General features: G+C 34.7%; 4 protein-coding genes across 4 annotated transcripts in view; 3 read left to right on the forward strand and 1 right to left on the reverse strand.

Moving 5' to 3' along the window:
* Positions 1–10,465: 10,465 nt before the first annotated feature.
* On the reverse strand, positions 10,466–11,746 carry LOC120169778 (pyridoxal 5'-phosphate synthase-like subunit PDX1.2). Its single transcript, XM_039177894.1, has one exon. It carries the CDS (start codon positions 11,607–11,609, stop codon positions 10,704–10,706), a length of 906 nt encoding a protein of 301 aa, XP_039033825.1. The 5' UTR covers positions 11,610–11,746; the 3' UTR covers positions 10,466–10,703.
* Positions 11,608–13,900, forward strand: LOC120169868. Its single transcript, XM_039177950.1, has 5 exons — positions 11,608–11,646; positions 12,812–13,274; positions 13,348–13,400; positions 13,446–13,610; positions 13,793–13,900. The coding sequence occupies exons 1-4, from the start codon at positions 11,608–11,610 to the stop codon at positions 13,539–13,541; spliced, it is 651 nt and encodes a 216-aa protein (XP_039033881.1). The 3' UTR covers positions 13,542–13,610; positions 13,793–13,900.
* Positions 13,901–17,782: 3,882 nt separating this feature from the next.
* The window catches only part of LOC120169432 (golgin candidate 5-like), a 45,412-nt gene continuing 40,083 nt past the window's right edge, over positions 17,783–23,111 (forward strand). The window contains exons 1-2 of the mRNA XM_039177576.1: positions 17,783–17,788; positions 21,926–21,928. The gene's annotated coding sequence lies outside the window, so the exon portion shown is untranslated. The remainder of the gene's footprint in view (positions 17,789–21,925; positions 21,929–23,111) is intronic.
* Positions 17,957–23,074, forward strand: LOC120169433 (kinesin-like protein KIN-13B). Its single transcript, XM_039177577.1, has 13 exons — positions 17,957–18,125; positions 18,207–18,441; positions 18,959–19,183; positions 19,445–19,639; positions 19,861–19,962; positions 20,433–20,510; positions 20,625–20,706; positions 20,878–21,037; positions 21,126–21,428; positions 21,834–22,052; positions 22,178–22,529; positions 22,617–22,682; positions 22,764–23,074. Exons 2-13 carry the CDS (start codon positions 18,271–18,273, stop codon positions 22,941–22,943), a joined length of 2,133 nt encoding a protein of 710 aa, XP_039033508.1. The 5' UTR covers positions 17,957–18,125; positions 18,207–18,270; the 3' UTR covers positions 22,944–23,074.

The following is a 23,111-nucleotide window of genomic DNA, read 5'->3' on the forward strand; positions in this document are numbered from 1 at the left end:
AATCCTATCCAAGTATTTGCCAGTTTTATTGTCATTCATGATCATGTTGATAAATAATCCATTCATAGCTTCTTCAACTATGTCTTGATCTTTCGTCAACTTTTCTTCTTTAAAGGCTTCAACAAGCTGCTGTTCTACATTAATAGTTCCCCCTGATCTGAATGTTGTCTTCAACTGTGGGAAAGACATGTGTTTCCAAAGGATTTCTCCCCCTTTCAATTTTGCCTTTCTGTCTTCACATCTTCTTTTCATCTCTTTGTTCTTTTGCTGAAGATTGGGCTTAAACCCTAGCCCAAAATGGTCTTTTTTCATCTTTATTCTGATAGGAACTGAAATCCCTTGAAGATTCTTTCCTAGACCTCTCCCAGCTTTAGCTCCGATGCCTAAAGTTTGTTGTACCGTCATTTTGGTGCAATCAGACAATCTGGGATATGGAATTTTGCTTCCTTCTGCAATAAAGGTTGCATTTATAAATTCAAGAGCTCGAAAAGAGCATTCAAGAGCATCATCATTGGTGTCGATATATGGAACATCGCTTGTTACAGACGCAATGATTTCTTCTTCAGCACCGACGCATATTAGTTGTCCATCAACAACAAATTTCAATTTTTGATGTAATGAAGAAGGAACGGCTCCTGCTGAATGAATCCATGGCCTCCCTAATAGACAATTATATGTGGGGTGGATGTCCATCACCACAAAGTCAATATTGTACACGACTGGGCCAATTAACAAAGGTATTTCCATTTTCCCAAGCACTTCTTTTTGAGTTCCATCAAATGCTCGCATTACATTCTGATAACTCTTCATGTGTGATTGATCCACAGGCATTCTTTGAAGTGTGACTAGAGGCATCAAGTTGAGAGCGGATCCATTGTCAATCAATACTCCTGGCAACACATGACCATGACAATGTGTTGTGATGTTCAAAGCTTTTACTGACCCCATTCCGCCTTCCGGTATTTCATCATCTGTGAACGTTATGTAATTGTCAGCGGCTATATGTCCCACAATTCTGTCAAGTTTATTGAGGGATATATCTTCGGGGATAAATGTTTGATTGAGAATTTTCATCAAAGCATTTCCATGCGCTTCTGAATTCATCAATAGATCAAGAATAGAAATTCTCGCTTGTTGTTTGTGTAGTTGTTCAACCACACTATACTCACTATGTTTCAGGAATTTCAAAAATTCTTGAGCTTGTTTTTCTGTCACAGGCTCATTAAATGCTGGAAGGGATTCATCCTCAAATACCTTCTGAGGTATTGCCATGGCTTTTCCTTTGGCTTTCACTTGTTCTGAAGCATTGGATGTTTCGGGAGAGTAACATCTCCCACTTCTTGTAAAGAAACCGACCTCGCTCACTGCTTCAGACGTCGATGTGGTACTCAGACTTTGTATTTTCTCTTCTGTTTTTTCTAGAGAAACAGATCCTCCTACCATTGAAACATTGGTAGTGTAATTCCAAGGTACCCTGCGGGTATCTTTGTATGGAAATGGTAGAGGAGCGGTGATAACTACTTTCGGCTTTATTGGTGCAGGAATCACCGTAGATGATTTCACATTAATGATCACAGGATCATTTATTCTTTGACTCGGTTTAGAATCCTCTGATGAGCAAACATCATCTTCTTTTTTTTCTGGTTCTTCTTCAAAGAATTCTATTTCTCTATTGTTCATCAATTTTTGCACCAAATCCCTAAACTCATGACATAGTTGAATTTTATGCCCTTTCTCCTGATGATATTCACAATAATTCTTGCCTTCATTCTGCTTTGGCCTGAATTGTTGTGGAATTATACCGGCTAAAGAGAGTTGTTGGAATACCCAAACAAACGGAGATCTAATTTCAGAAATGTCTGTTTTTGCTTTCTTTCTGTTCTCTTCTTGAATTGCATTCACGTTTTTATCTCCATGATTTGGCAATGGATGATTTGATGCAGATGGTGTATTGAATTCCAACTTCCCAGTGTTGATCAAATTTTGAACCACCCTTTTGAATGCTAAACAGTTTTCAATAGAATGACCTGTAATTCCTTCATGGTAAACACAGTGTGCCTTTGTATCATACCAAGGAGGGAATGGTGGTTGCATGGGAACCAAAGGATAGGGCCGTATAACATCTGCTTTTAACAGCGAATCATAGATCTCTGCATATGGTACTGGTAAAGGTGTAAAAGACAACCTTTCATTTTCCTTTCGAGATCCTCTGGACTCTGCTCGATTAGTGTTTGTTTCCTCTTTCTTAATCCTTGGTTGGGTTATTGTAACACTTTTCGATGAATCCTTGCTGTAAGAATTTGCATTGTTGACTTCATTCTCCTTTTTCCGGTACGTAGGTCTTTTGGAACTAGACCCATCATTTGATTCAATCTTGCCGCTTTTCAAGACATTTTCAATTAGTTCTCCAGAAATGACCAAATCTGCAAAATTTCTGGTTGCATTTCCCATTAGATGATTTAAATAAGGAGCCTTCAAGGTATGAACAAATATTACTGTGGCCTCTTTTTCTGACAAAGGTGGTTGAACTTGGGCCGCAGTGTCACGCCATCTCTGGGCATACTGTCCGAATGTTTCATTATTCTTTTTCTCCAAATTTTGGAGAGTCCATCTATCATGAACCATGTCTGTTACGTGGCGGTACTGCTCTAAAAATGCTTTAGCCAAATCTTTCCAGGATCTAATGTTGGCTTTGGTCAATTGAGTATACCATTTTAAAGCCGGTCCTGTCAAACTATCCTGAAAGCAGTGAATTAACAATTTCTCATCTTTCACATACTCTGCCATTCTGCGACAAAACATTGTAATGTGGGATGAAGGGCATGTAGTACCATCATATTTATCAAATTCAGGAGCTTTGAACTTGATGGGGAGGATTAAGTCTGGAACCAAACTCAACTCACTAGCGTCAAACCCATAGAATGATTCAGTTATTTCCACAGATTTCATGCGTTCTTCTAAGCTCTTGATCTGTCTGGTCAATTCTTCATTTACTTTTTGTTTCTCATTCAGCTCATTCAAATCTGGGATCAAATGATCAGTATTAAGATCCCCTATTTTCACATCTGATATAAGCGGATTTTTGCTTGAAGATGCAGGATTCACTTGTTGATCTTCATGTGGTTTGACTTCTTGTAATGCAGATGTACGAGCATTGATTTGTATAGGTGTAGTACCAGAATGATAAATTGGTTCTGGTGGAAAATCTAGAGGATACATAGGTTCTTGATCAAAAGATACAGGATTTTCATGCATTTTTCCACTGATAGCCTGCCTTTTAAACATGTCCTCTATTTTCTTCATCATACTGTCTTGTGAATTTGCAATACTGGCTTCAATTTTTTCCAGCTTCATTCTCATTTCTTCTTGTTCTTTATGATGTTGTTCCTCAATACGCTGTATTTTATCCTCCATAATTCTCTTAGTAGCTTGTCTAGTACCGTAGTGATGTTGTATTTCTCTTTTGGCCAGAGTAACTGCGATTGAAAAATCTTTTAATATTATTTTTTTTCAAATTTTAATTAATGAATTTTATCTTAATAAATAAAATAATAATTCATAGCGAAAATTATGAAATGAATGATGAATGTATACAAAATGCATGTATGTAAAAAACATTGATCCTAAAAAGTTAACTGTCATAGAACAACTTTCATCGGCATACAAAAGTTTCTTTATAATAGTTCATAACTACAGATAAGGCATAGCTTTCCTATTAAGCTCTATAATTTCTTTCATTAACCATGAAACCTTCTTTCCACACTTAGAAACTGGATCAACTTGATGCTCAATTATTTTGGCTTCAACAGCTAGTTCCCCAACATATCTAGCAACTTCGCTCATTTGAACCATGGCCTCGAACACCATATTGCTTCTTTCTTCACTTCTTTCCACATAAAACTCAGTTGACTTTTGCCACTGTTCATTCATTTCTTCAATAGTCTGCTCTAACTCAGTGATTCTGACTTGACAATTGTGCAGAATTTTTTCAAGATCTCTAATGCGTCTTCGCAGTGAAGCATTTTCCTCATTACTTTCTTTGAGGTCATTAGGCCCTAGACGAACCTTTTCTTGAAACAACGATTCCTCAAGTTGCAAAATGTAAGCATTAAACTCTGAGTTTTTATTTCTAGACTGATCCAGATCTTCTTCAAGTTTTGTTCGTGCTTCTTGTGTTCTTTGATTAAGCTTCTGGATCTGCACATCTTTGTTTCTGCATCTTCGCATCCAATTTCTAGCCACTTCCTGTTCTACCTCAAATCTGGTGTTGAAATTTTTTCTTTCCAGCTCCCATTTTTCTTTTTCAACATTGGATTCTTCCATCTTTTGGCCTCTGACTTCAAGTTCAGCAATCAACTGGTTCATTTCAGATTCAAATCCCTTGAACATGATATTTTTCTCACCTTCAAACTTATTAAAGATGTCACTCTTCATTTCTTCTAAATCTTTGGCTCGATCTCTTTCTCTTTGCATTTCATTCATGATCTCACGGTGTTCAACCTTGTGTTTTATAATTCGCTCTCTTCTGTCGACCTCAAAATCTTCCATTTTTTGCTTTCCTTTTTCAAGGCTTTTGAGTAGACAGCTATTCTTTCCTTTCAGATCTTCAACTCGTCTTTTCTCGATGTTCAATTCTCTAGTCATCTGTACCGTCGGTTGGCTTGATCTTGATGCTTTTCGGGATTTATATAACTCCTGGTAATTTTTCTGTAAGGCTCTGTACTCATCCTCACCTTTTTCTTTATCTTTTCTCAACATTGCACATTGTGATGAATGAAATTCAATGTCAACCCCCAACATAACTTTATCTTGTCTCATTTGCTCTAATTCTTTCGACCAGCCTTCTCTTTCTGCTTCAAACTCAGCTCTCAAGATTTCAATCTCTGACGGAACCACCTTAATGCGATCTTCCATAGAGATATCCTCATTTTGATCTGGTAGAGGAATATTTTCGTTTTTTCTGACAGATCTCCATTCTTCATAATCAGGAGTTAGCATTTCTTTTGCTGCTTTAGCTCGGATACAAAAAGTTGTTTTCCAAGCTGTAACGGCTTCCATGATGTTTCTTTTATAATTTTTGCTGTGGAATGCGAACTCAGATGACTGTAATCCAGCAGTGACATGTACAAATTGACGACCTTCATACTGTCTTATGACCAGAAGTGGTGCATATCCAATTCCTCCCCATAATCCAAGCAGCATTATCCAATTGTAATCACCACATCTGTAAAAGAATTCCCTTTGGATTTGCCACGGGGCGCGCCAAACAACGTCATTGTTTTGCAGATTTCGAAAGGCATTAATCCACATATCTTTCTTAATTTCTTTCGGCCATTCCTGCTCCAGAAATTCTTTTAATGGTGAGTAATCCGTATTAAAACGTCGGTATGAAATCTTTTCTGTCCTCCAGAAATGGCTACGGACCCAAACATATAACAACTGGGTACACCCTGAGAATCGTCCACCTCCTAACTTTCTACAAGCATTTAACGATCTGAAGGTCTCTGCTAGGATTGCAGAAACAGGATTAATCTTTTTCGGTAGCTGTTCAAACAAATCTACCACTGCAGCTTACACATATCCCAATACTTTTGGGAAGATGACCATACCATATATACCCAGAGCAAATAAATCGAATCGTACTTTAGAGTCTGGATGGCTCTGAATAAGTTCTTTAATGTTGGTCCAAGCAATGCCTTCGCTTTCGCCTTTTTGTTTTGTACGGGCTGCTACCCATTCTTCTCGTACCCCGGCAATCTTTGCTAATTTAACTCGAAAAGGTTGAGTTTTAATTGACTTTGAATAGATTCGATTCTCCAACACCCCTTCAATATGTAGCAATGTTGTGTATTCTTCAATAGTAGGGACCAAGTCCTCTTTATTGAGAGTGAAGCAATTGTACCCTGGATTCCAGAATTGAATTAGGGCTCTGAGTAATTCATCATCAACTTCAACATATAGCAAATATGGGATGTCTCCGTAAGTCTGATAAAACTGCAATTTTTTGTTTGAATCCCAACTTTCCCAAATGCTTCGCAAATCTTGCATATCATTTCTTTTTAGTGAAACTGGAGCATAACTGGCCAAGTCAGATACATAATCATCCTGCAGGCTGTCTCCTTCTCGTCTTTGTAAGTCCTCAGCCCACTGTCTTACTTCTGAGTTTAGAATTACTTGATTTGAACACTTTTTATCCATAGATGAAGGCTTTCCAATGAGACAATTAACACAAGGATCAATGTCTTTTATCTTGTATGTTGCAATGCAAACAGAAAAATAAAGAACACACAAAAAGAAAATAAATTAGGTTACATAATAAAAAAATTTAGTAATAACATTTACATAAATATTCTTTATTTAAACATGCTTTTCTAAATTTAAATAATTTAAATAAACATGTAATTTAATTAATAAATAAATTAACAAGAAAGTCAAAATTCATTTCTCCTGTGTGTACTCCTATTTTAGACAAAATTTCGGCATGACTTCTGATCGGAAGAGTTTCTAAGGTTTTTTATATGCAGGGTTTCAGATCTAAGAATAAAGGTACTCGAATTGTCCTTGTTAGTGCCCCCTTGGGTTGCTAACCCTCAATCCTAGTCCATCACAGACTAAAGTGGATCGAGTTCAATTCGAGGGGATACATTTCTCTATGCCTGACACGGAGAATAAATTCTCACGAAGACAGAGAGCATATGAACCCCGGAAGTTACTTGCTAGGTCTGACACGGAGAATAAATTCTCACGAAGACGTCGCTTTCACTCCCACTTAAAAGGGACAACTCAATTATAGAGCTTTATGTTATGCAATGCAAGTGTTGTGTGTGAGGAGAAATATTCATACCTCTGACAAAATAAATAATGAAATAAAATACTTATAAATAAAACATGTAAATATTATGAAAATAATAATTAAATATAAAAATTTTGAAAAGAAAAAAAAATTAAAAATTAAATATATGAATTTTTAATTTTTAATTAATAGAGACAATTTATAATTGATTTTTTTTAAAAGTTTGACCAGTCCCCAGCGGAGTCGCCAAGCTGTCGTAACCGGTTTTTGCCCGGGTACAAATTTTACTTGGTTGGAAAAAGTAATATGGATAAAAAATGGTGTTTTAGAAATATTTTGGAGTCGCCATTGACCTTTTTGGGTTAGGTAGGTCGAATACCTAAAAATTATTTTTTAAAAGAGTTTTAAGAAAACACTAATAAAAAATGAACTGATCTGCGTTTATAACCAAAAATTCGTTCTTTTTAATAATAAAAAGGGATTCGTGGTCGGTTACGTTTAGGGAAGGATTAACACCCCTACAACGCCCAAAATTGGTACTTTTTAATTATAAATTGTCTCTATTATTAAAATTTTAAAAATTTAAAAATATATTTAATTTATAATCTTATTATTTCAAAATTATATAAAAAATATTTATTTATTTAAAAATATCAGAAAAGAACTTCTAGGTGCCTTAAGACAGCTCTTTTCTTTGATATTGATAAATATTAATTTAAATAACATTGTTTAATTTTTAATTTTAAAATATCAGAATAGGACATCCAGTTGTATTAAGACTGTCCTTTTCTTTGATATTAAAAACAAATATTTAAAAATTATTATTATTATATATTTATGAATATAAAAAATATTTAAAAATATAAACAAATAAAATAAAAATACCACTAAAACAATATATTTTAAAAACAGTAAAATAAATGAAAACATATAAAATAAATGACTAAATTACAGTAAAAATAAAATTAAAAATCTAATTCATAATTAATCAAAATTATAAGGATTAGACATGCTATTTCTTTATTTTATTTATTTAGTGACTAGAATAAAATTATCTAAAATTCGGATATTAGAATAAAATAAATTAAAAATATAAACTAAGGATTAAAATATTATTTATTAAAATTAAGGGATTAAATCTGTTATTTATCCTAAATATATTATTTTAATATAAAGGATTAAAATGAATAAAATTGAAATTCGAAGACTGAATTAAAAGTATTATAAACTCGATTTAGTGACTAAAATGTAAAGTTTACAAGTTTAGATGGCTGCGGAAATGATTTAACTATTCTTTAATTACACGAATAGCCCTCCCCAAAACGACGTCGTTTGGGAAGGGCTATTTAATGCCCAAGACAGCCGGCCCTTCGGGCCATCTCTTTCATTTTTCAATTTTCATTCTCTCTCTAACTGAGAGAGAATGAACAAAGCTCTCCCCTCTCTCTAGCTTCCCTCACCGGAGGAAAGCCGGTCACCGGACGGCAACCGTCTGCCGCCGTGACCGGCACCGCCGGCCACCGCATCCGGTGGCCGGAAATTTTATTTTTATACTATTGGGTAGATCGGACCGTCCTAAGGACGGTCCCGGTGTTCTCTTCCCTTAAAAAGCTCTGAATCGGAGCGAATCTACAAAAATACCTTCGGCGTTTCGAAGGTTCTGGCGAGATCCGGTGGCGGTTGGGGTTCTCCGATGACAGTAAGTTTCTCTTCTTTCTTTTTCTTTTCTTTCTTTTCTGTTTCTTTGTATCTCTCTCTCTGTCTTCCTTTTTTTTTTCTTGCTTGCAGATGGGGTGATGGCTTTATAGCCATCACCGGTGTTCGTCTCAGACCGGTCCGAAGAATGCCCTTTGGTGAGTCACCGGACTCCCAGTGGTGACTCACTGTTTGGGGGAGACGTGTGCGGCTACGGCCGGCCTTCTGGACTCTTTGGTAGACGTGGTGGAGGCTGGAACGTTGGTGTGGCGGTGAAGTCTTCTGGAAGCAGCAACGGCGGCGGTGGGACGTGTCCCTAGGGTATTGATACCCTAGGGTTTCCTCTGGCAAACTGTGGACCGTTGGATCAAACCAGATCCAACGGCTGGAATTGAAGATGGCGGCTGAGGAATTAGAAAACCCTAATCTGTTAGGGTTTGTTATGGGCTCGTTGGTTTGGGCCATCAAGTTTGTAATTGGGCTTCCATTTGGGCTTGTAATTTTAAATAATATATTAATAATAATTATAATTATAATTATAATAATTATAATAATAATAACATAAAAATGAAAAAAAATGAATATCTTCACAGTTAACACACAAGTATCGAGAGAGGAAGCTGTTAAGCAACATTAGGTAAATTCAAAAGCTTTTAAATAAGCCAAGAATTGTGTTCTCTTGAACTTCTCATATCTGTTTACATTGGTACAGACTGAAATACGAAAGAAAATCTACATGATCCTATACTTTAACTGACATCATTAACAACTTACATGTAGCAAGATGTTCCCAGGGTGCCATTGCAATCTTCATGGCTATTATTCATATATAGACTATAGTATAACGTTCAAACATCATTTACAAAAGCTGATGATATGACGCATTAATGGGGTACATGAACAACCAAAAACGTAATATAGCAATGACTTTCAAAATCATGTTCCAAATTGCTAAAATACTCCAGGAGGCATCTCTTCGAAGACATTAGCATGCATCATTTGCATTGAAGGAAAAAGAAGTCAATCAGATGGTGGCAATTTATAAATGAAGCACATACAAAGGCTATGGGATAGTTAACAATGGTCAATTGTGTTCGCTGTATGGATCAGAAATTGATTAAACAACTCGACTCTCAATAAGCAAAAGGTGAGTGGTTTCCCAAACAACAAGGTCCTACTAAGTACAGAACTGTACTAGTAAACACACGGAATTAATATTATAATTCCAAGTCTCCTCTATATAAGCTCAAACTTTTTCGTTTGCAATAACTAAAGAAAGAGACGACAAACGAAAATAAAGAACAATTGTTTAATAACACAAAAAATGAACAACTTAACAGGGTGCCATTGCAATCTTCATGGCTATTATTCATATATAGTGTAACGTTCGAACATCATTTACAAAAGCTAATGATATGATGCATTAATGGGGTACATGAACAACCAAAAACGTAATATAGCAATGACTTTCAAAATCATGTTCCAAATTGCTAAAACACTCTAGGAGGCATCTCTTCGAAGACATTAACATGCATCATTTGCATTAAAGGAAAAAGAAGTCAATCAGATGGTGGCATATACAAAGGCTATGGGATAGTTAACAATGGTCAGTTGTGTTTGCTGTATGGATCAGAAGCTGATTAAACAACTCGAGTCCCAATAAGCAAAAGGTGAGTGGTTTCCCAAACAACAAGATCCTACTAAGTACAGAACTGGAATAGTAAACACATGGAACTAATATTATAATTCCAAGTCTCCTCTATATAAGGTCAAACTTTTTCGTTTGCAATAACTAAAGAAAGAGACGACAAACGAAAATAAAGAACAATTGTTTAATAACACAAAAAATAAACAACTTAACAAGGGCTGTGATTAGTTCAATTACTCTATGGACCAGTAATTACTGGAGCAACTAACCACTCAACCGATCTCACAGACAATTAGGAAGTGAGGGAACAAAGGCGGTTGACAAAATGGTCAACCAATTATTCTAGTTCATTCCTTCATTATATATAGCCTCAAACAGTTCAACATACAAGACGATGTTGAAAGACTGATGACCAACTTATTCTAGTTCATTTTTTTGTATTAGTTTAGCATACAAAATACAGTATATATAAATATAACCATAGCAAAACTAAAACAAGTGAACCCATATTCTCAACAATAACATCAACAAGAAGTAAATAGAAGATGCATTATTTGATCAAACTCCTCATTCTCCGAACTGTTCAATCCTTTCCTCACCGACATTAAGCCCCGCCGTCTCCTTCAACCCACAACTATTCTCGACCAAAACACGAGGATCGTTATAATGCCTAACCGCCTCCACGATTCCTCGAACACGCTTATACGGATCCAAGCAATTATCGAACACTTCTGACCCCACAAAAACACCATCACACCCTAACTGCATCATCAATGCAGCATCTGCCGGAGACACGATTCCACCAGCGGCAAACTGAACCACTGGCAGTCTCCCCATTTGCTTGGTTTGAGCAACCAAGTCGTAAGGGGCTGCAATTTTCTTTGAAAATGCGAATACTTCATCTTCATCCATGTTATTTAAGATCCTAATTTCACCCATCACATACCTGACGTTTTTAACCGTTTCAACAATGTTACCAGTGCCTAACAAGTCTCCTTGTGTTCTAATCATCGCAGCTCCTTCCCTAATTCTACTTAACGCTTCGCCAAGGTTCTTGCAGCCGCAAACAAAGGGGCACCTAAAATTATGCTTGTTGATAAAATTCTCCTCATCGGCTAAGGCTAAAACCTCGCTTTCGTCAATGTAATCGACGCCGACTCGTTCGAGTATCTGGGCTTCAACGAAATGGCCAACGCGGGAGCGAGCCATGATGGGGATCGAAACGGCCCGTTTTATCTGTTTGATGAGACCAAGATCCGGCATGCGTGAGATGCCTCGGGGATTCGGTTCAGTGACGAGTAAACAACAGGCGCCTGCTTCTTCGGCGATTTTGGCCTGGTTGGGCGATGAGACTTCGAGAATGGCTCCGCCACGGAGCATTTGTGCGAGGCCCACTTTGATGGAGACCGGGTTTTGCTTGTGGTCGGTGATGGCAGTGTTGTTGTAGAGTGTTACAGCTCCGTCTTCTGCCATGGCTACCAGATGCTTGTGGATTTGCTTCAATGGGAGGGTACTACTGTTTGCTTGGTTTCAAGGCTCTGATAACAATGATTGAAGGAGGGAACTAAAAAAGGCTCGTTGGAGGTGTTTGGTTAGTTCGAGAAGTTTCTAATGCATTCAAAGGTCGACTGTTTCATTTTAATCTGCGGAGGAAATCGTTGGAAACTCCGCGTTGATTTTTTTTTACTAAACCGGGTAAGTACAACCTTATTAGTATCTTCCAATCATTTCATATTAAATATTGAACATTTATGTTTCCAAATATTTAGGGTATTTTAATCGAAAATCTCAATAAATAATAACTATTTGACTTTACACTTTATTAAGTTAAACTAAATATTTTATTAATTTATTTAAAAGTAAAATATACAAATAATTCATCGATTATATAATTTTATTTTTTTTAACCTCATTACTATTAAAAGTTATAAAATGATCTTTTGACTATATAGTGTTATTTTATTAAGTTTATTGATTATTAAAAGTTATAAAATTAACACATGACTATTCATATATTTCAAACTCATCATTTTTCATTAAAAATTTGAATAAACTATACCATTGAGCACTTATGTGTAATCTCTTTTCATTTTGACCACCATTTTAAATTCATGTCAGTCAAACTACCAAATTATTTACATGCATTTAATCATGCCACTGGCAGTTAATAGTTAACGGAAGTACTGACATAATTGTTAATAAAATTGATATAATTTATATTTAGTTCTTATTACTTACACAATCTATCAAATTGATCATAATTTTAAATAAATTCAATATATTTAATTCTTCAATTATATGATGACATGTGTCACAATATAATTAGATGACTTTTATTAAAGTAATTTATATTTAATTTAAATATTTTTCCTCCAATCATACGGTGACATGTGACACCACATAGTTGAAGGACAATAAATTGAAACAACATTGAGCTCGGAGAGGGAGGGGAATCAAAGCCAAGATTTCTTAAATGAAATTTAATGACCTTAACCATTGCTCCAAGACTGGTTTTTGGTATAATGATTACATTATATGATATTTATCTTATAATATAATGAAGATCATAACAATGAAAATTAAAACAACACTAAGGGTTTGTTTGGTTTAGGAAAAATATTTTACGGAAAATGTTTTCTTCATTTTTCTGTATTTGGTTTCCGTAAAATATTAAGGTCAACGGATTTTATTTTACGGTCAATGGAATAGGGAGAGGAAAACACGGTAAAATCACTTGCCGTTTGGAAAAGGGTAAGTTGTTTTCATCTTTCTCCAGTCCCTTGCTCCACAGCGAGAAGAAGCTTTGTTCTCCTGTCCCTTGCTCCACACCGGAAAATCGATCGACTCAGTGGTCTCATTCTCACCGGCGAGGCGGGCGGTCGTCTTCTCAGGCATCTCTCTTTTCATCTTCTCCTTTTTCATCTGGAAGTACATCGATAAGAAATGCTCTACCTTCCTTGTTTCTTGCTGGCAGTGCTCCTCCCCTTTCACCAAGAAGTGCATCTGGTTCCCCTTTCACCAAGATGTACGGAGCTCCATTATACCCAAGGGTCGGTGGTCAATCCGCCGCTCACGGCGTTCTCCCTACTGCAACCCGAGCCTCTTCTTTCCACCAGACTTTTGCTCCTTCAACATCATGTAAACTATATCTCCTAAAAAGTTCTTTTTTTTAATTATTTTTTTCATTTTTCCTAATTATGTTTTGTGGCAGCTGGATTGGGCATTAGAGTTGCTTTGAAACTAGAGTATCGTATTACTCCTCCGGTAAGCTTCCAGTCGGTTGCTTTTCAATTTGCCATTTTGTTGCAGCCTCAATTGTCTCCTCAAGTTGCGGATATTTCTCGAAGCAATTTCCAGTTTGATTTCGATTTTGAGAGGAAAATCTTGGCTGAAGCGGAAAAATAAATTATGAATTGGAGCAAGCTTGGCTTTGAAAACTTTGCTTCAAAGCCAACCGAAACCACTTCTTCAATGGTACGCTGTTATTCACATTCCAACTACAATTTTTAGACCTTCTTTTATGTATTTCATTGACATTTTAACTTGTATGTGCGATGGGTTGTCTTTAATGATGTTGTTTTGATGGAATTAGTTCATATTTGTTGAGCTTTAAGGGTTTATCTTGTATGAAAAAGAACAATGATTTGAATGTGCAGGGTGCAAATTCAGACCATGTGGTGAGCAAATACATTACCTCTGGACTCAGCCGTGATGCAGTGATGGTTGCGGTTGCAAATTATGGCGACAATCCAACCAAGGTATGTGGACATATATTGTCGCACCAATGTATTAGCAAAGCCTAATGAGTTTACTTGTTATCAGAACCTAGCGACAGTCCAATTGCTTTAGCTTGAGTAGTTTCAACAATTCTTCTGGATATTCATCTGGCATTTTCAAAATGTTCATTAAAGAATCTTCTTTCTCTTATGCCGTTATGTTGCTTATTTTCTTCCTTTGGTTCGGGAATTTGTCACCGGCTACATCCTACTGCGAGAAATGGGATTCTCAGCTAACAATGTGGCCGAAGCATTACTCATGTATGACAATGACAGACAAGGCATTGGCACATTTCCTTAACAGCGCATCATGCGTATGATGTAATCGATTAAATGGTTTGTATGCCAATGAAAACTGGAATGATGATATACCATTGATTTCTGTGTGTTTTGCTGCTTTAAACATAGTGTACAAATAGTCATTCTTTAATATTTGTTGTCTCTAATAAAGGATATCTCTTTGGTGTTAAATGCATGTGTCTTTTATTGTTTCCCTAGATCATTGTTCTGGAGAATTTGCACACTGTTGCTTATCATTTTCCATAGATTTTGAAGGCAAAATCTTCAAAATCAGGGTAGCTGAAGCAAAGATGTAATCATTTTAATTATACTAGAACCTTGCAATCAACTTCATTGTATGTTCGGCTCGAGCCTGATGTATTAATCCAAATGATATCATCTCTAGAATAAATCATGTCTAAGCTTTTCTCTCTCAAATAAAAGAATAAACTTGTACAAGTCTAAAGAACTAACAAGTAGAAAGAATGGATCTTGTAAGCCTCATAAACTACATATCGAATATGTATGCTTCTTTATTAAAAACATATTCTAAAAACTGTTTTCAGAAAAATTAATTAAACAGTGTAAAACATTTTACAATGTACCATCCAAACACTGGAAAATGTTTTCTGGAAAATGATTTACATTTCTGTAAAACATTTTCCAGATTTTATTTTCCGGAAAACGTTTTCAGTAAACCAAACGGACCCTAAAATGAATTGATTTGAATAAATTAATATTTTAAAATAGTTAAGAAATATACTTATCAAATAATTATAAGTTGAATATAAACAATATATATTTTTGGGTGGGTCGAATATATTTTTTAAATATAAGTCAAATATTAATTTTATACTTATAAAATAATTATAAGTTGAATATAAACAATATATATTTTTGGGTGGGTCGAATATTTTTTAAAAATATAAGTCAAATATTAATTTTATACTTATAACATAATTATAAGTTGAATACAAAAAATATACTTAAAAATTATTATAAGTCGATTATAAGTATGCTTTTTAACTATTTTAAAATATTATTTTATTCGAATCAATTCGGGACTATTCGAATATAAACAATATATTTTCTAGGTGGGTCGATTTTTTTAACTGTAAGTCGAATAAAAGTATATTTTTAACTATTTTAAAATATTAATTTATTCGAATCAAGTAGGGACGATTCGAATATAAACAATATATTTTCTGAGTGGGTCAGGTTGAATATAAATAATATATTTTAAAATATTAATTTATTCGAATCAAGTCATTTTAGTGTTGCTTCAATTTTCATAGTTCTAGTCTTCATTATATTAGAAGATAAATATTAGTTGATGTAAGCATTATACCAAAAATCAATCTTGGAGCAGTGATTAAGGTCATTGATTTTCATCCTTGTAGTCTTGGGTTTGATTCCCCTCCCCTCTCCAAGCACAAGTCTGTTTCAATTTATTTTTCTTCCATCATATGGTACCACGTGTTACCATCTAATTAGAGAAAAAATATTTAAATTAAATTAATAAAAGTTCTTAAATGAATTAATTTAAAGTTATGACAAATTTAATAGATTGTGTAAGTAATAAGGACGAAATGTAAATTATATCAATTTCATTAACTGCCACGTCAACACTTCCGTTAACTGTTAACGGCTAATGACCTGATTAAATGTATTTAAATAGTTTGATGGTTTGATTGAAAAAAAATCAAAAATGGTGGTCGAAATGAAAAAGGGTTATAATTAAGTAGTCAATCATATAATTTACCCAAAATTTTATGACCTTCTGACATAGACGTTAATCTGGTGACTCAAATATGATAAAATCATATTTTAATGATATATACTAGCTTTATAGCTTTCAATTACATAATGTTTCCAATATTGACTCGATGACATAATATAAACGAAGAATTAATCCACAAAATACATCTCAAACGGTTATGTGATAAGATTTTATCATATACTAATCAACAGTTTAACATCCAGCTCAGATGACTGATAATTATTTAATAAAAATGATATGTTTAGAACACATGAGTAGTCGGATAATCATTTTGTAACATTTAATTATGAGGGATTCAATAAAACATCACCTAATCAGAAGATCATCCTATAATTTGTAATAGTCGAAAAACTTAATAAAGTAAAACCCTATAAGAGATGACCATTTATTTATTTCACTCATTATTCAATTATCTTTGATATATTATCTTAAATTTTAATTTAAATATTTAATAAATAATTTTAATTATTAAAAACATTTTAAAGGTTGTGGCTTTTATTTTGTTAAGCTTTGTTTTTCTAATAATTGTTAAACTAAAATATAATTATTTGATATACAATAACAAATTATTTTGATTCTCAATAATATATAATTTTGAAATAATATATTGATAATGAAAAAAATTATAAACAAAATTTAAGATTTAAGTTTTATGAATTGAATAAGTAGCCTTTCTTATTTATTAAATAGAAAATAGATTTTGGGTTTAAACGATTATATTTACATGATATGTGTTGTCAATTGATTAAAAAATTTATAAACATATACTATCTTATAATAATTCTAAACTACTTAAAAAAATTATATTTCAAAATTTAAAATTTGAATTGTTTGGTATTTTAAGATTAATAAAACTGAGTCTTATTCTTTCATAATTTTTAAATGATTGTTAAGATAATTTTGATTGATAGACAATAACAACAGTTTTAGTGTTAATCGTCGTCGTAAATATTTTTTTTATTTTGTATCTTATATATTTAATTCTTTTTATTTTTAATAACTTTGTTTTGGTGGCACGGTTTTTTAATCTTTGTATCACACTTTTCTTTGTATTTCAACATGTTATTATTTTTTCGATTGTTTGATTATTTTTGTCGTTTATTTTTCTTATGGATTGATTTGACAGTGTTATGATTGATCGAGATGGTGTTAATTTATTATTCCATTGATATTTCCTACATTTGATCCTCAAATTGGATTTGGATATGCAACATGTATTCGTAGATAATTTTCTCACCGTGCTTGACTCTAATTTACATTTGTCGATGGTTCTTCAATAGTTTAATATATTGTGGTTCGTTTGACGTAGTAGTCAGATATATTCATATCTAAATTTTATTCGAATTTTTTTAGATTTTTTATATAATCTTAAATGACTAATTTCTTACGCTTATGGTTATAGGGAATATCACAAATTTGATTGCCCTGTTTCCTTTTATTAACTATGAATAAAATACGAGAGAAATAACCTAAGCAAACATTTTATAGTTTAAATAATTTATTAATATATAGTATAATATTTTATAGATAAAATATAACTATTTTTATATAAAATTCTTTAATCGTACACTTTAATAGAAAATCAGTAAATGATGTAATTTTTACGAATAAATAAAAATAAAAATAAAATGAAGGAACAAAGTTAATATTGTTCAATGATCGATATCCATCTAATGATTTATTAATCTATAATTAATAGTGACACGTGTGGGGAAGATAGAGGGATCCCTCCAAATGTGGGAGTTTTGAACGAGAAGGCTCAAAAACCGGCCTCGCAACGGATTAATTTCTACAGGGTCCCACCATTTGGGATGCTGGTTGCTGATTGGCCCATTCTTAAGAAAACATCCGCTGTACCAATTTCCGGCCCACCGGATCAACCGCTATCCCAATCAAAACTCAATACGTCGCCGTTTTAGGTCTCTCGCTCCCTTTCACCCACACGGCACGTGCCGCACATGTCTCGAAATTTGTCTTCAAAATTAAAAATAAAAAAAAATCTCTCACTGACAGACTGAGTCATCTTCTTTTTCACTCCTTTGAATCTTGTCTGTAACCAAAAGCCAAAGCCAAAAAAAGAAGAGAGAAGCTTCTTTGTTTTGGGTAGATACCCGGTTAAGATCCATTTAACTGTAAATCGGGTGATCGGGTGCATTCTTTTCCTTTTATAATTTTATTTTAAGAAGGACAGAGAAAGGGAAGCTTTGGATCGAAGCATTCCAGGTTTTGTTTTTGTTTTTAAATAAACAAATCGATTCCGAGTATAAGTAATTGAGTAACGGGGAGAGAGTTGTGGGAGATGAACGGAATGGGCAGGCAGGGGAAGAGATCTGGTGCGTCGGGGTTGCAGGTACACCATCAGAGGCAATACTCAGATAACTTCTTGGAAACGACGTCGAATGGAAGGTGGCTTCAGTCTGCTGGTCTTCAGCATCTTCACTCTTCTAACAACTCAATTCCTCCTCTTCAGGTCATCGTACTTTTTTTTCTTTTTAGATTTCTGAATTGTGTTTGGCTCGGGTAATTCGCAGATGTCGCAAAATGAAAATTTCTATCTACTCACACATACTACTTTTGGTATAAAATGGACAATGTAAGAAAATTGTATAGATCTATAATTACATGATTTTTAGTCTTAATGATAAGTAGAATTGCTGGAGAGGAAACCCCCTTTTTGGTACTAAAATAATTTATAGGTTTTTAGATGCCATTTCGTTGGAACAAAAATGGGGTTTTCTCTTTTTGGATAATTTTCTTTTTTGTAGATCTGAAATCCACTTCCTATGGGGGGAAATGAAAAGATCTAGAAGTAAAAGAGAAATTATGTGTTAATCTGTACTACTTGGAAGAGTAAAAAGTAATGCTGGAAGGTTTTGATTGGAGGATTGACTTCTGGATCTTTATGGATCAACATTCAATGCAATTTAGTTATTACTTCAATATCTGAATGCTTGATTGCGTTATTTTTCTGCTTGAATTGGGAACAGGATTATTCATTCTACGGCGGTGGAGATGGAGGAGGACAAGCGTCTAGGATTTATAGGAATGTGCAGAGGGATTTCAATATGGGGAACGATTTTTTCACTGAGCCTATGAGTCCTCCAGTTAGTTCACGGCAATCAAGCCAGAGGAAGAATGGTGAAGAGTCGCCCAATGAAATTAGTCCTGGTCTCCTGGATCTGCATTCTTTTGATACAGAGCTTTTGCCTCAGGTTGGTCATTCACTGCTTCTTTAAATTCAGTGGATTTATTTTTCACGTCTACTATTGAATATTGATGGAGTAGTCCAGTAATAAACAAATAAAGAATGGGGGCTTCATAAGTTTATCAAATCATCAGTTCTCTTTTGGGGTGTATACATAGAATCATTAGTTCAGACTTCAGAGAATAGTTTCTTAGAGAATAGATTCAACCGTATGAGTAATTCAATTTTTATGCTTGTTTATGTTAATGATTTTTTTTATTGGTAGCAGATGCCTGTTCCCAACCTGTATAATGGTTCTTCTCTCTATAATCCAGTTCGAGGCGGAAGCTTTAATGACAATGAACCCTATATTTCAAATAACAAACAAACAGGCAGAGCTGGTGGTGTGCCAGAGAATGGCCTCCTCAAAAGCTTTGCTGCAGACAAAGAGAAGGTCAATTCAGTTGCAAAGATCAAAGTGGTGGTATGTCTTTGTTCTGCTGATTACCTTCGACTATCTCTTCATAGTTTACTCTTGTTTCAACCTAAAGGGATTGCAACACCAACAAACACAGTAGATTCTTTTTACCATCTTGTGATTCATGCATCACATGTTTTGCACGAGTAGATTAATGATCAACGTCCCAGTATCTTACATCAAGCTACTACCACCACCACTCTGTTTCTATGGGTTTTTGATTGCAGGTGCGCAAGAGACCTCTCAATAAAAAGGAGTTGGCAAAGAATGAGGAAGATATCATAGAGACCCTTTCCAACTCCCTAATAGTTCATGAGACTAAACTTAAGGTAACAATTAAATTATTTTAACCACTACAAGGTCAAGGCTACACCAAAATAGAAAGGTCACATAAAAGCATAGCGATCCAAAATAAACCCAGAAAATCTCAAATATGTATTTCCCAGTTTTATACCTGAAGTAAACTAATAAAAAAAATTGTGAATGGAACCAATGACATGCAGTTTTCACATTTAATTATTTTAAACAGCAGTTTTGTACATCAATAAGGAATCTCAAAGGTTGTTCACTTGTATTTCTAGTTTCAAGTGATTATTTTGATCCTTCTTGGAAGAAGTATTATCTGTTTTTTATGCCATGACATAACATATTAAAAAACTTGTAGCATTTTTATGCCATCTTCATTTGTTAATTGTTTTTTTATACTCATTTCAACTATTTATCTAGCATAGTAGCATAGGTGTATTAGTCTATCCAAATACTACATACATTGACATGTTTAATTTTTGACATTTTGTAGGTTGACCTTACAGAATACTTGGAGAAGCATGAATTTGTTTTTGATGCAGTGCTGAACGAGGAGGTTTCTAATGATGAGGTGAGCAGATGGTCTGAACTTATTAGTGGATAAGGTTAGAATATATTACAGGATATGGATTTCTTAGAGTGAAAGTTTTTCTCACCCTGTCTTGGCTTCATTTTTTTTCTTTAGGTCTATCATGAGACGGTGGAGTCCATAATTCCTATAATTTTTCAACGCATCAAAGCCACTTGTTTTGCATATGGTCAAACAGGTAAATAACTGTCACCAAATCTTAGATGGATTCTTTGTTGGAGGTTTTCTTTCAGTGTGAATTTTTCTTGTTTGACACTAACATATAATTTGCTTTCTGCATCAATTTATCTCTTATTTATGAATTACAAATTTAAGCCATCTTGCACTTAGAGGTCTTTCTCTTGTTCAGGGAGTGGAAAAACCTATACTATGAAGCCGCTTCCGCTTAGAGCCTCTAGGGATATTTTGAGGTTGATGCACCATACCTACAGGAACCAAGGGTTTCAGTTGTTTGTAAGCTTCTTTGAGATATATGGAGGAAAATTGTATGATCTTCTCGGTGATAGGAAGTAAGTTGTTAATGGTTGCAAGCTTTCTCCTTTTCCGTTCAGTGCTATTGTTTCTAAATTCGCTAAAAACTAACCTTTCTTTCTGCAGAAAACTTTGCATGCGAGAGGATGGTAAGCAGCAAGTTTGTATTGTGGGTCTGCAAGAGTACATAGTATCAGATGTAGAGACTATTAAGGAGCTTATTGAGAAAGGAAATGGCACAAGAAGTACTGGTACCACAGGTGCAAACGAGGAATCATCCCGATCTCATGCCATACTTCAGCTTGCCATCAAGAGATCTGTTGATGGAAATGGATCAAAGCTCCCCCGTCTTGTTGGCAAGCTTTCCTTTATAGATCTGGCTGGAAGTGAAAGAGGTGCAGACACTACAGATAATGATAAGCAGACAAGGTACTGTGCATCTTCTAAATTGCAAAATGACCATAGATAAGGAGCAGATTCAATTACAGAGCTTAATATTAAAAAATAGTGTTGTTAGTTTAATCTAAACAGACAGAATTTTGAAGACAGTTATGCCAAATAGTCCACGGTTTCTGGATCATCTCGATTTTTAACTCCATGTAGTTGACTTATCTGGTTGACCTCTAAATGTCCAAACATTTCAAAGTTGAAACGTGTTTATGCAGTCCAAAAATGCCTGGACTTGATGTTTTTGCATTTAAAGTTTGGTTCCAATTCATGGTTTCAGATCTAGCATACCAAATATTTTTCCTTGTGGACAAATTTTGGATAGGTGTGTGAATTTAGTTTTGCTTGACGTGCTTGTTTAATTAGCCATTTCTATTTGTAATGCAGAATGGAAGGTGCTGAGATCAACAAGAGCTTGCTTGCCTTGAAGGAGTGCATAAGAGCACTTGACAATGATCAGGGACACATTCCTTTCAGAGGCAGTAAACTGACGGAAGTTCTAAGGGACTCTTTTATGGGAAATTCCCGAACAGTTATGATATCTTGCATTTCACCAAATTCAGGGTCATGTGAACACACTCTGAACACCTTAAGATATGCCGATAGGTAATTAAGACTTCTCTAGTTATAACAAAATATTTACACATCTTTTTTTAAAGTCATTCCTCTGGTTTTAATTGCCTTTTTCTTTCATGTGTTTGACTTCTATTCGATGTAAAAATTACATACAGGGTGAAGAGCCTTTCCAAAGGGGGAAACCCAAAGAAAGATGTTTTATCTTCGACCTTAAATCTGAAAGAATCCACTGCTCAGCCCTTATCTTCGGGTTTACCAACTGCATCATCATACTTCGAGGATGATATTAATGATACATGGCCTGACCAAGACAAAAGAGATAATTTTGATGCCTCGGAAGACACCTTTGAGCAGGAGAAAGTGATGTGGAAGAAAAATGGGGAGCGAGGTTTCTCTACAGCGGAGAACAAGTTACCGAAACCTACGGGTCAAACCAAATGGAAAAAACCAGTAAGATCTGACTTTAAGCATTCAAATTCAGATGATGATTTGAATGCTCTCCTACAGGTAATTTTTACAAGAGGATTATTATTGCTAAAGAGACCTAAAAATTAACTTGATTGAATGTTAAAGCTCAAGTGTACCTTTACACAGGAAGAGGAGGATCTTGTAAATGCCCACAGGAAACAAGTGGAGGAAACTATGAATATTGTCAGAGAGGTAAACCTGGGTTCGCAAGTTATTCTTTACCTCACTGAGTTGCTTTCATGATTTCATTAAATTCGGATGTAACGATTTCAGGAGATGAACCTGCTGGTTGAAGCAGGTCAACCCGAGAACCAGCTGGATGATTATATATCGAGGTTGACTGCTATTCTTTCTCAGAAGGCTGCTGGGATCACGCAGTTACAAACTCGGTTGGCTCATTTCCAGAAGCGTTTAAAGGAGCATAACGTGTTAGTATCTTCATCCGGCTATTGATCACGGAGTTGATGATAGAAGTCAAACTATTCATTTGACTTCTTCCGAAATACGTTGCTAGATTGGTTTGGTTTTATGATTGATTATTTCTTTTTACAATTTTTAAGGGAGATTCTACTGAAAAATTTGATGTGGCAGCAGTTTGCTGGATGATTTAGCTTCACCATC

This window comes from Hibiscus syriacus, unplaced genomic scaffold (genome assembly GCF_006381635.1).
Source record: "Hibiscus syriacus cultivar Baekdansim isolate YM2019G1 unplaced genomic scaffold, ASM638163v2 tig00111769_pilon, whole genome shotgun sequence".
Classification (NCBI taxonomy): domain Eukaryota; kingdom Viridiplantae; phylum Streptophyta; class Magnoliopsida; order Malvales; family Malvaceae; genus Hibiscus; species Hibiscus syriacus.

Bases quoted from the DNA above. Each gene is read 5' to 3' on its own strand.
- LOC120169868 (XM_039177950.1), top strand. From the start codon at position 11,608: ATGGCTACCAGATGCTTGTGGATTTGCTTCAATGGGAGG. The intron at 11,647-12,811 runs GTACTACTGTTT...TAAAATATTAAG, and splicing joins GGATTTGCTTCAATGGGAGG to GTCAACGGATTTTATTTTAC. The intron at 13,401-13,445 runs GTAAGCTTCCAG...ATTTTGTTGCAG, and splicing joins AGTATCGTATTACTCCTCCG to CCTCAATTGTCTCCTCAAGT.
- LOC120169778 (XM_039177894.1), bottom strand. From the start codon at position 11,609: ATGGCAGAAGACGGAGCTGTAACACTCTACAACAACACTGCCATCACC.
- LOC120169433 (XM_039177577.1), top strand. From the start codon at position 18,271: ATGAACGGAATGGGCAGGCAGGGGAAGAGATCTGGTGCGTCGGGGTTG. The intron at 19,640-19,860 runs GTATGTCTTTGT...TTTTGATTGCAG, and splicing joins TTGCAAAGATCAAAGTGGTG to GTGCGCAAGAGACCTCTCAA. The intron at 22,053-22,177 runs GTAATTAAGACT...AATTACATACAG, and splicing joins ACCTTAAGATATGCCGATAG to GGTGAAGAGCCTTTCCAAAG.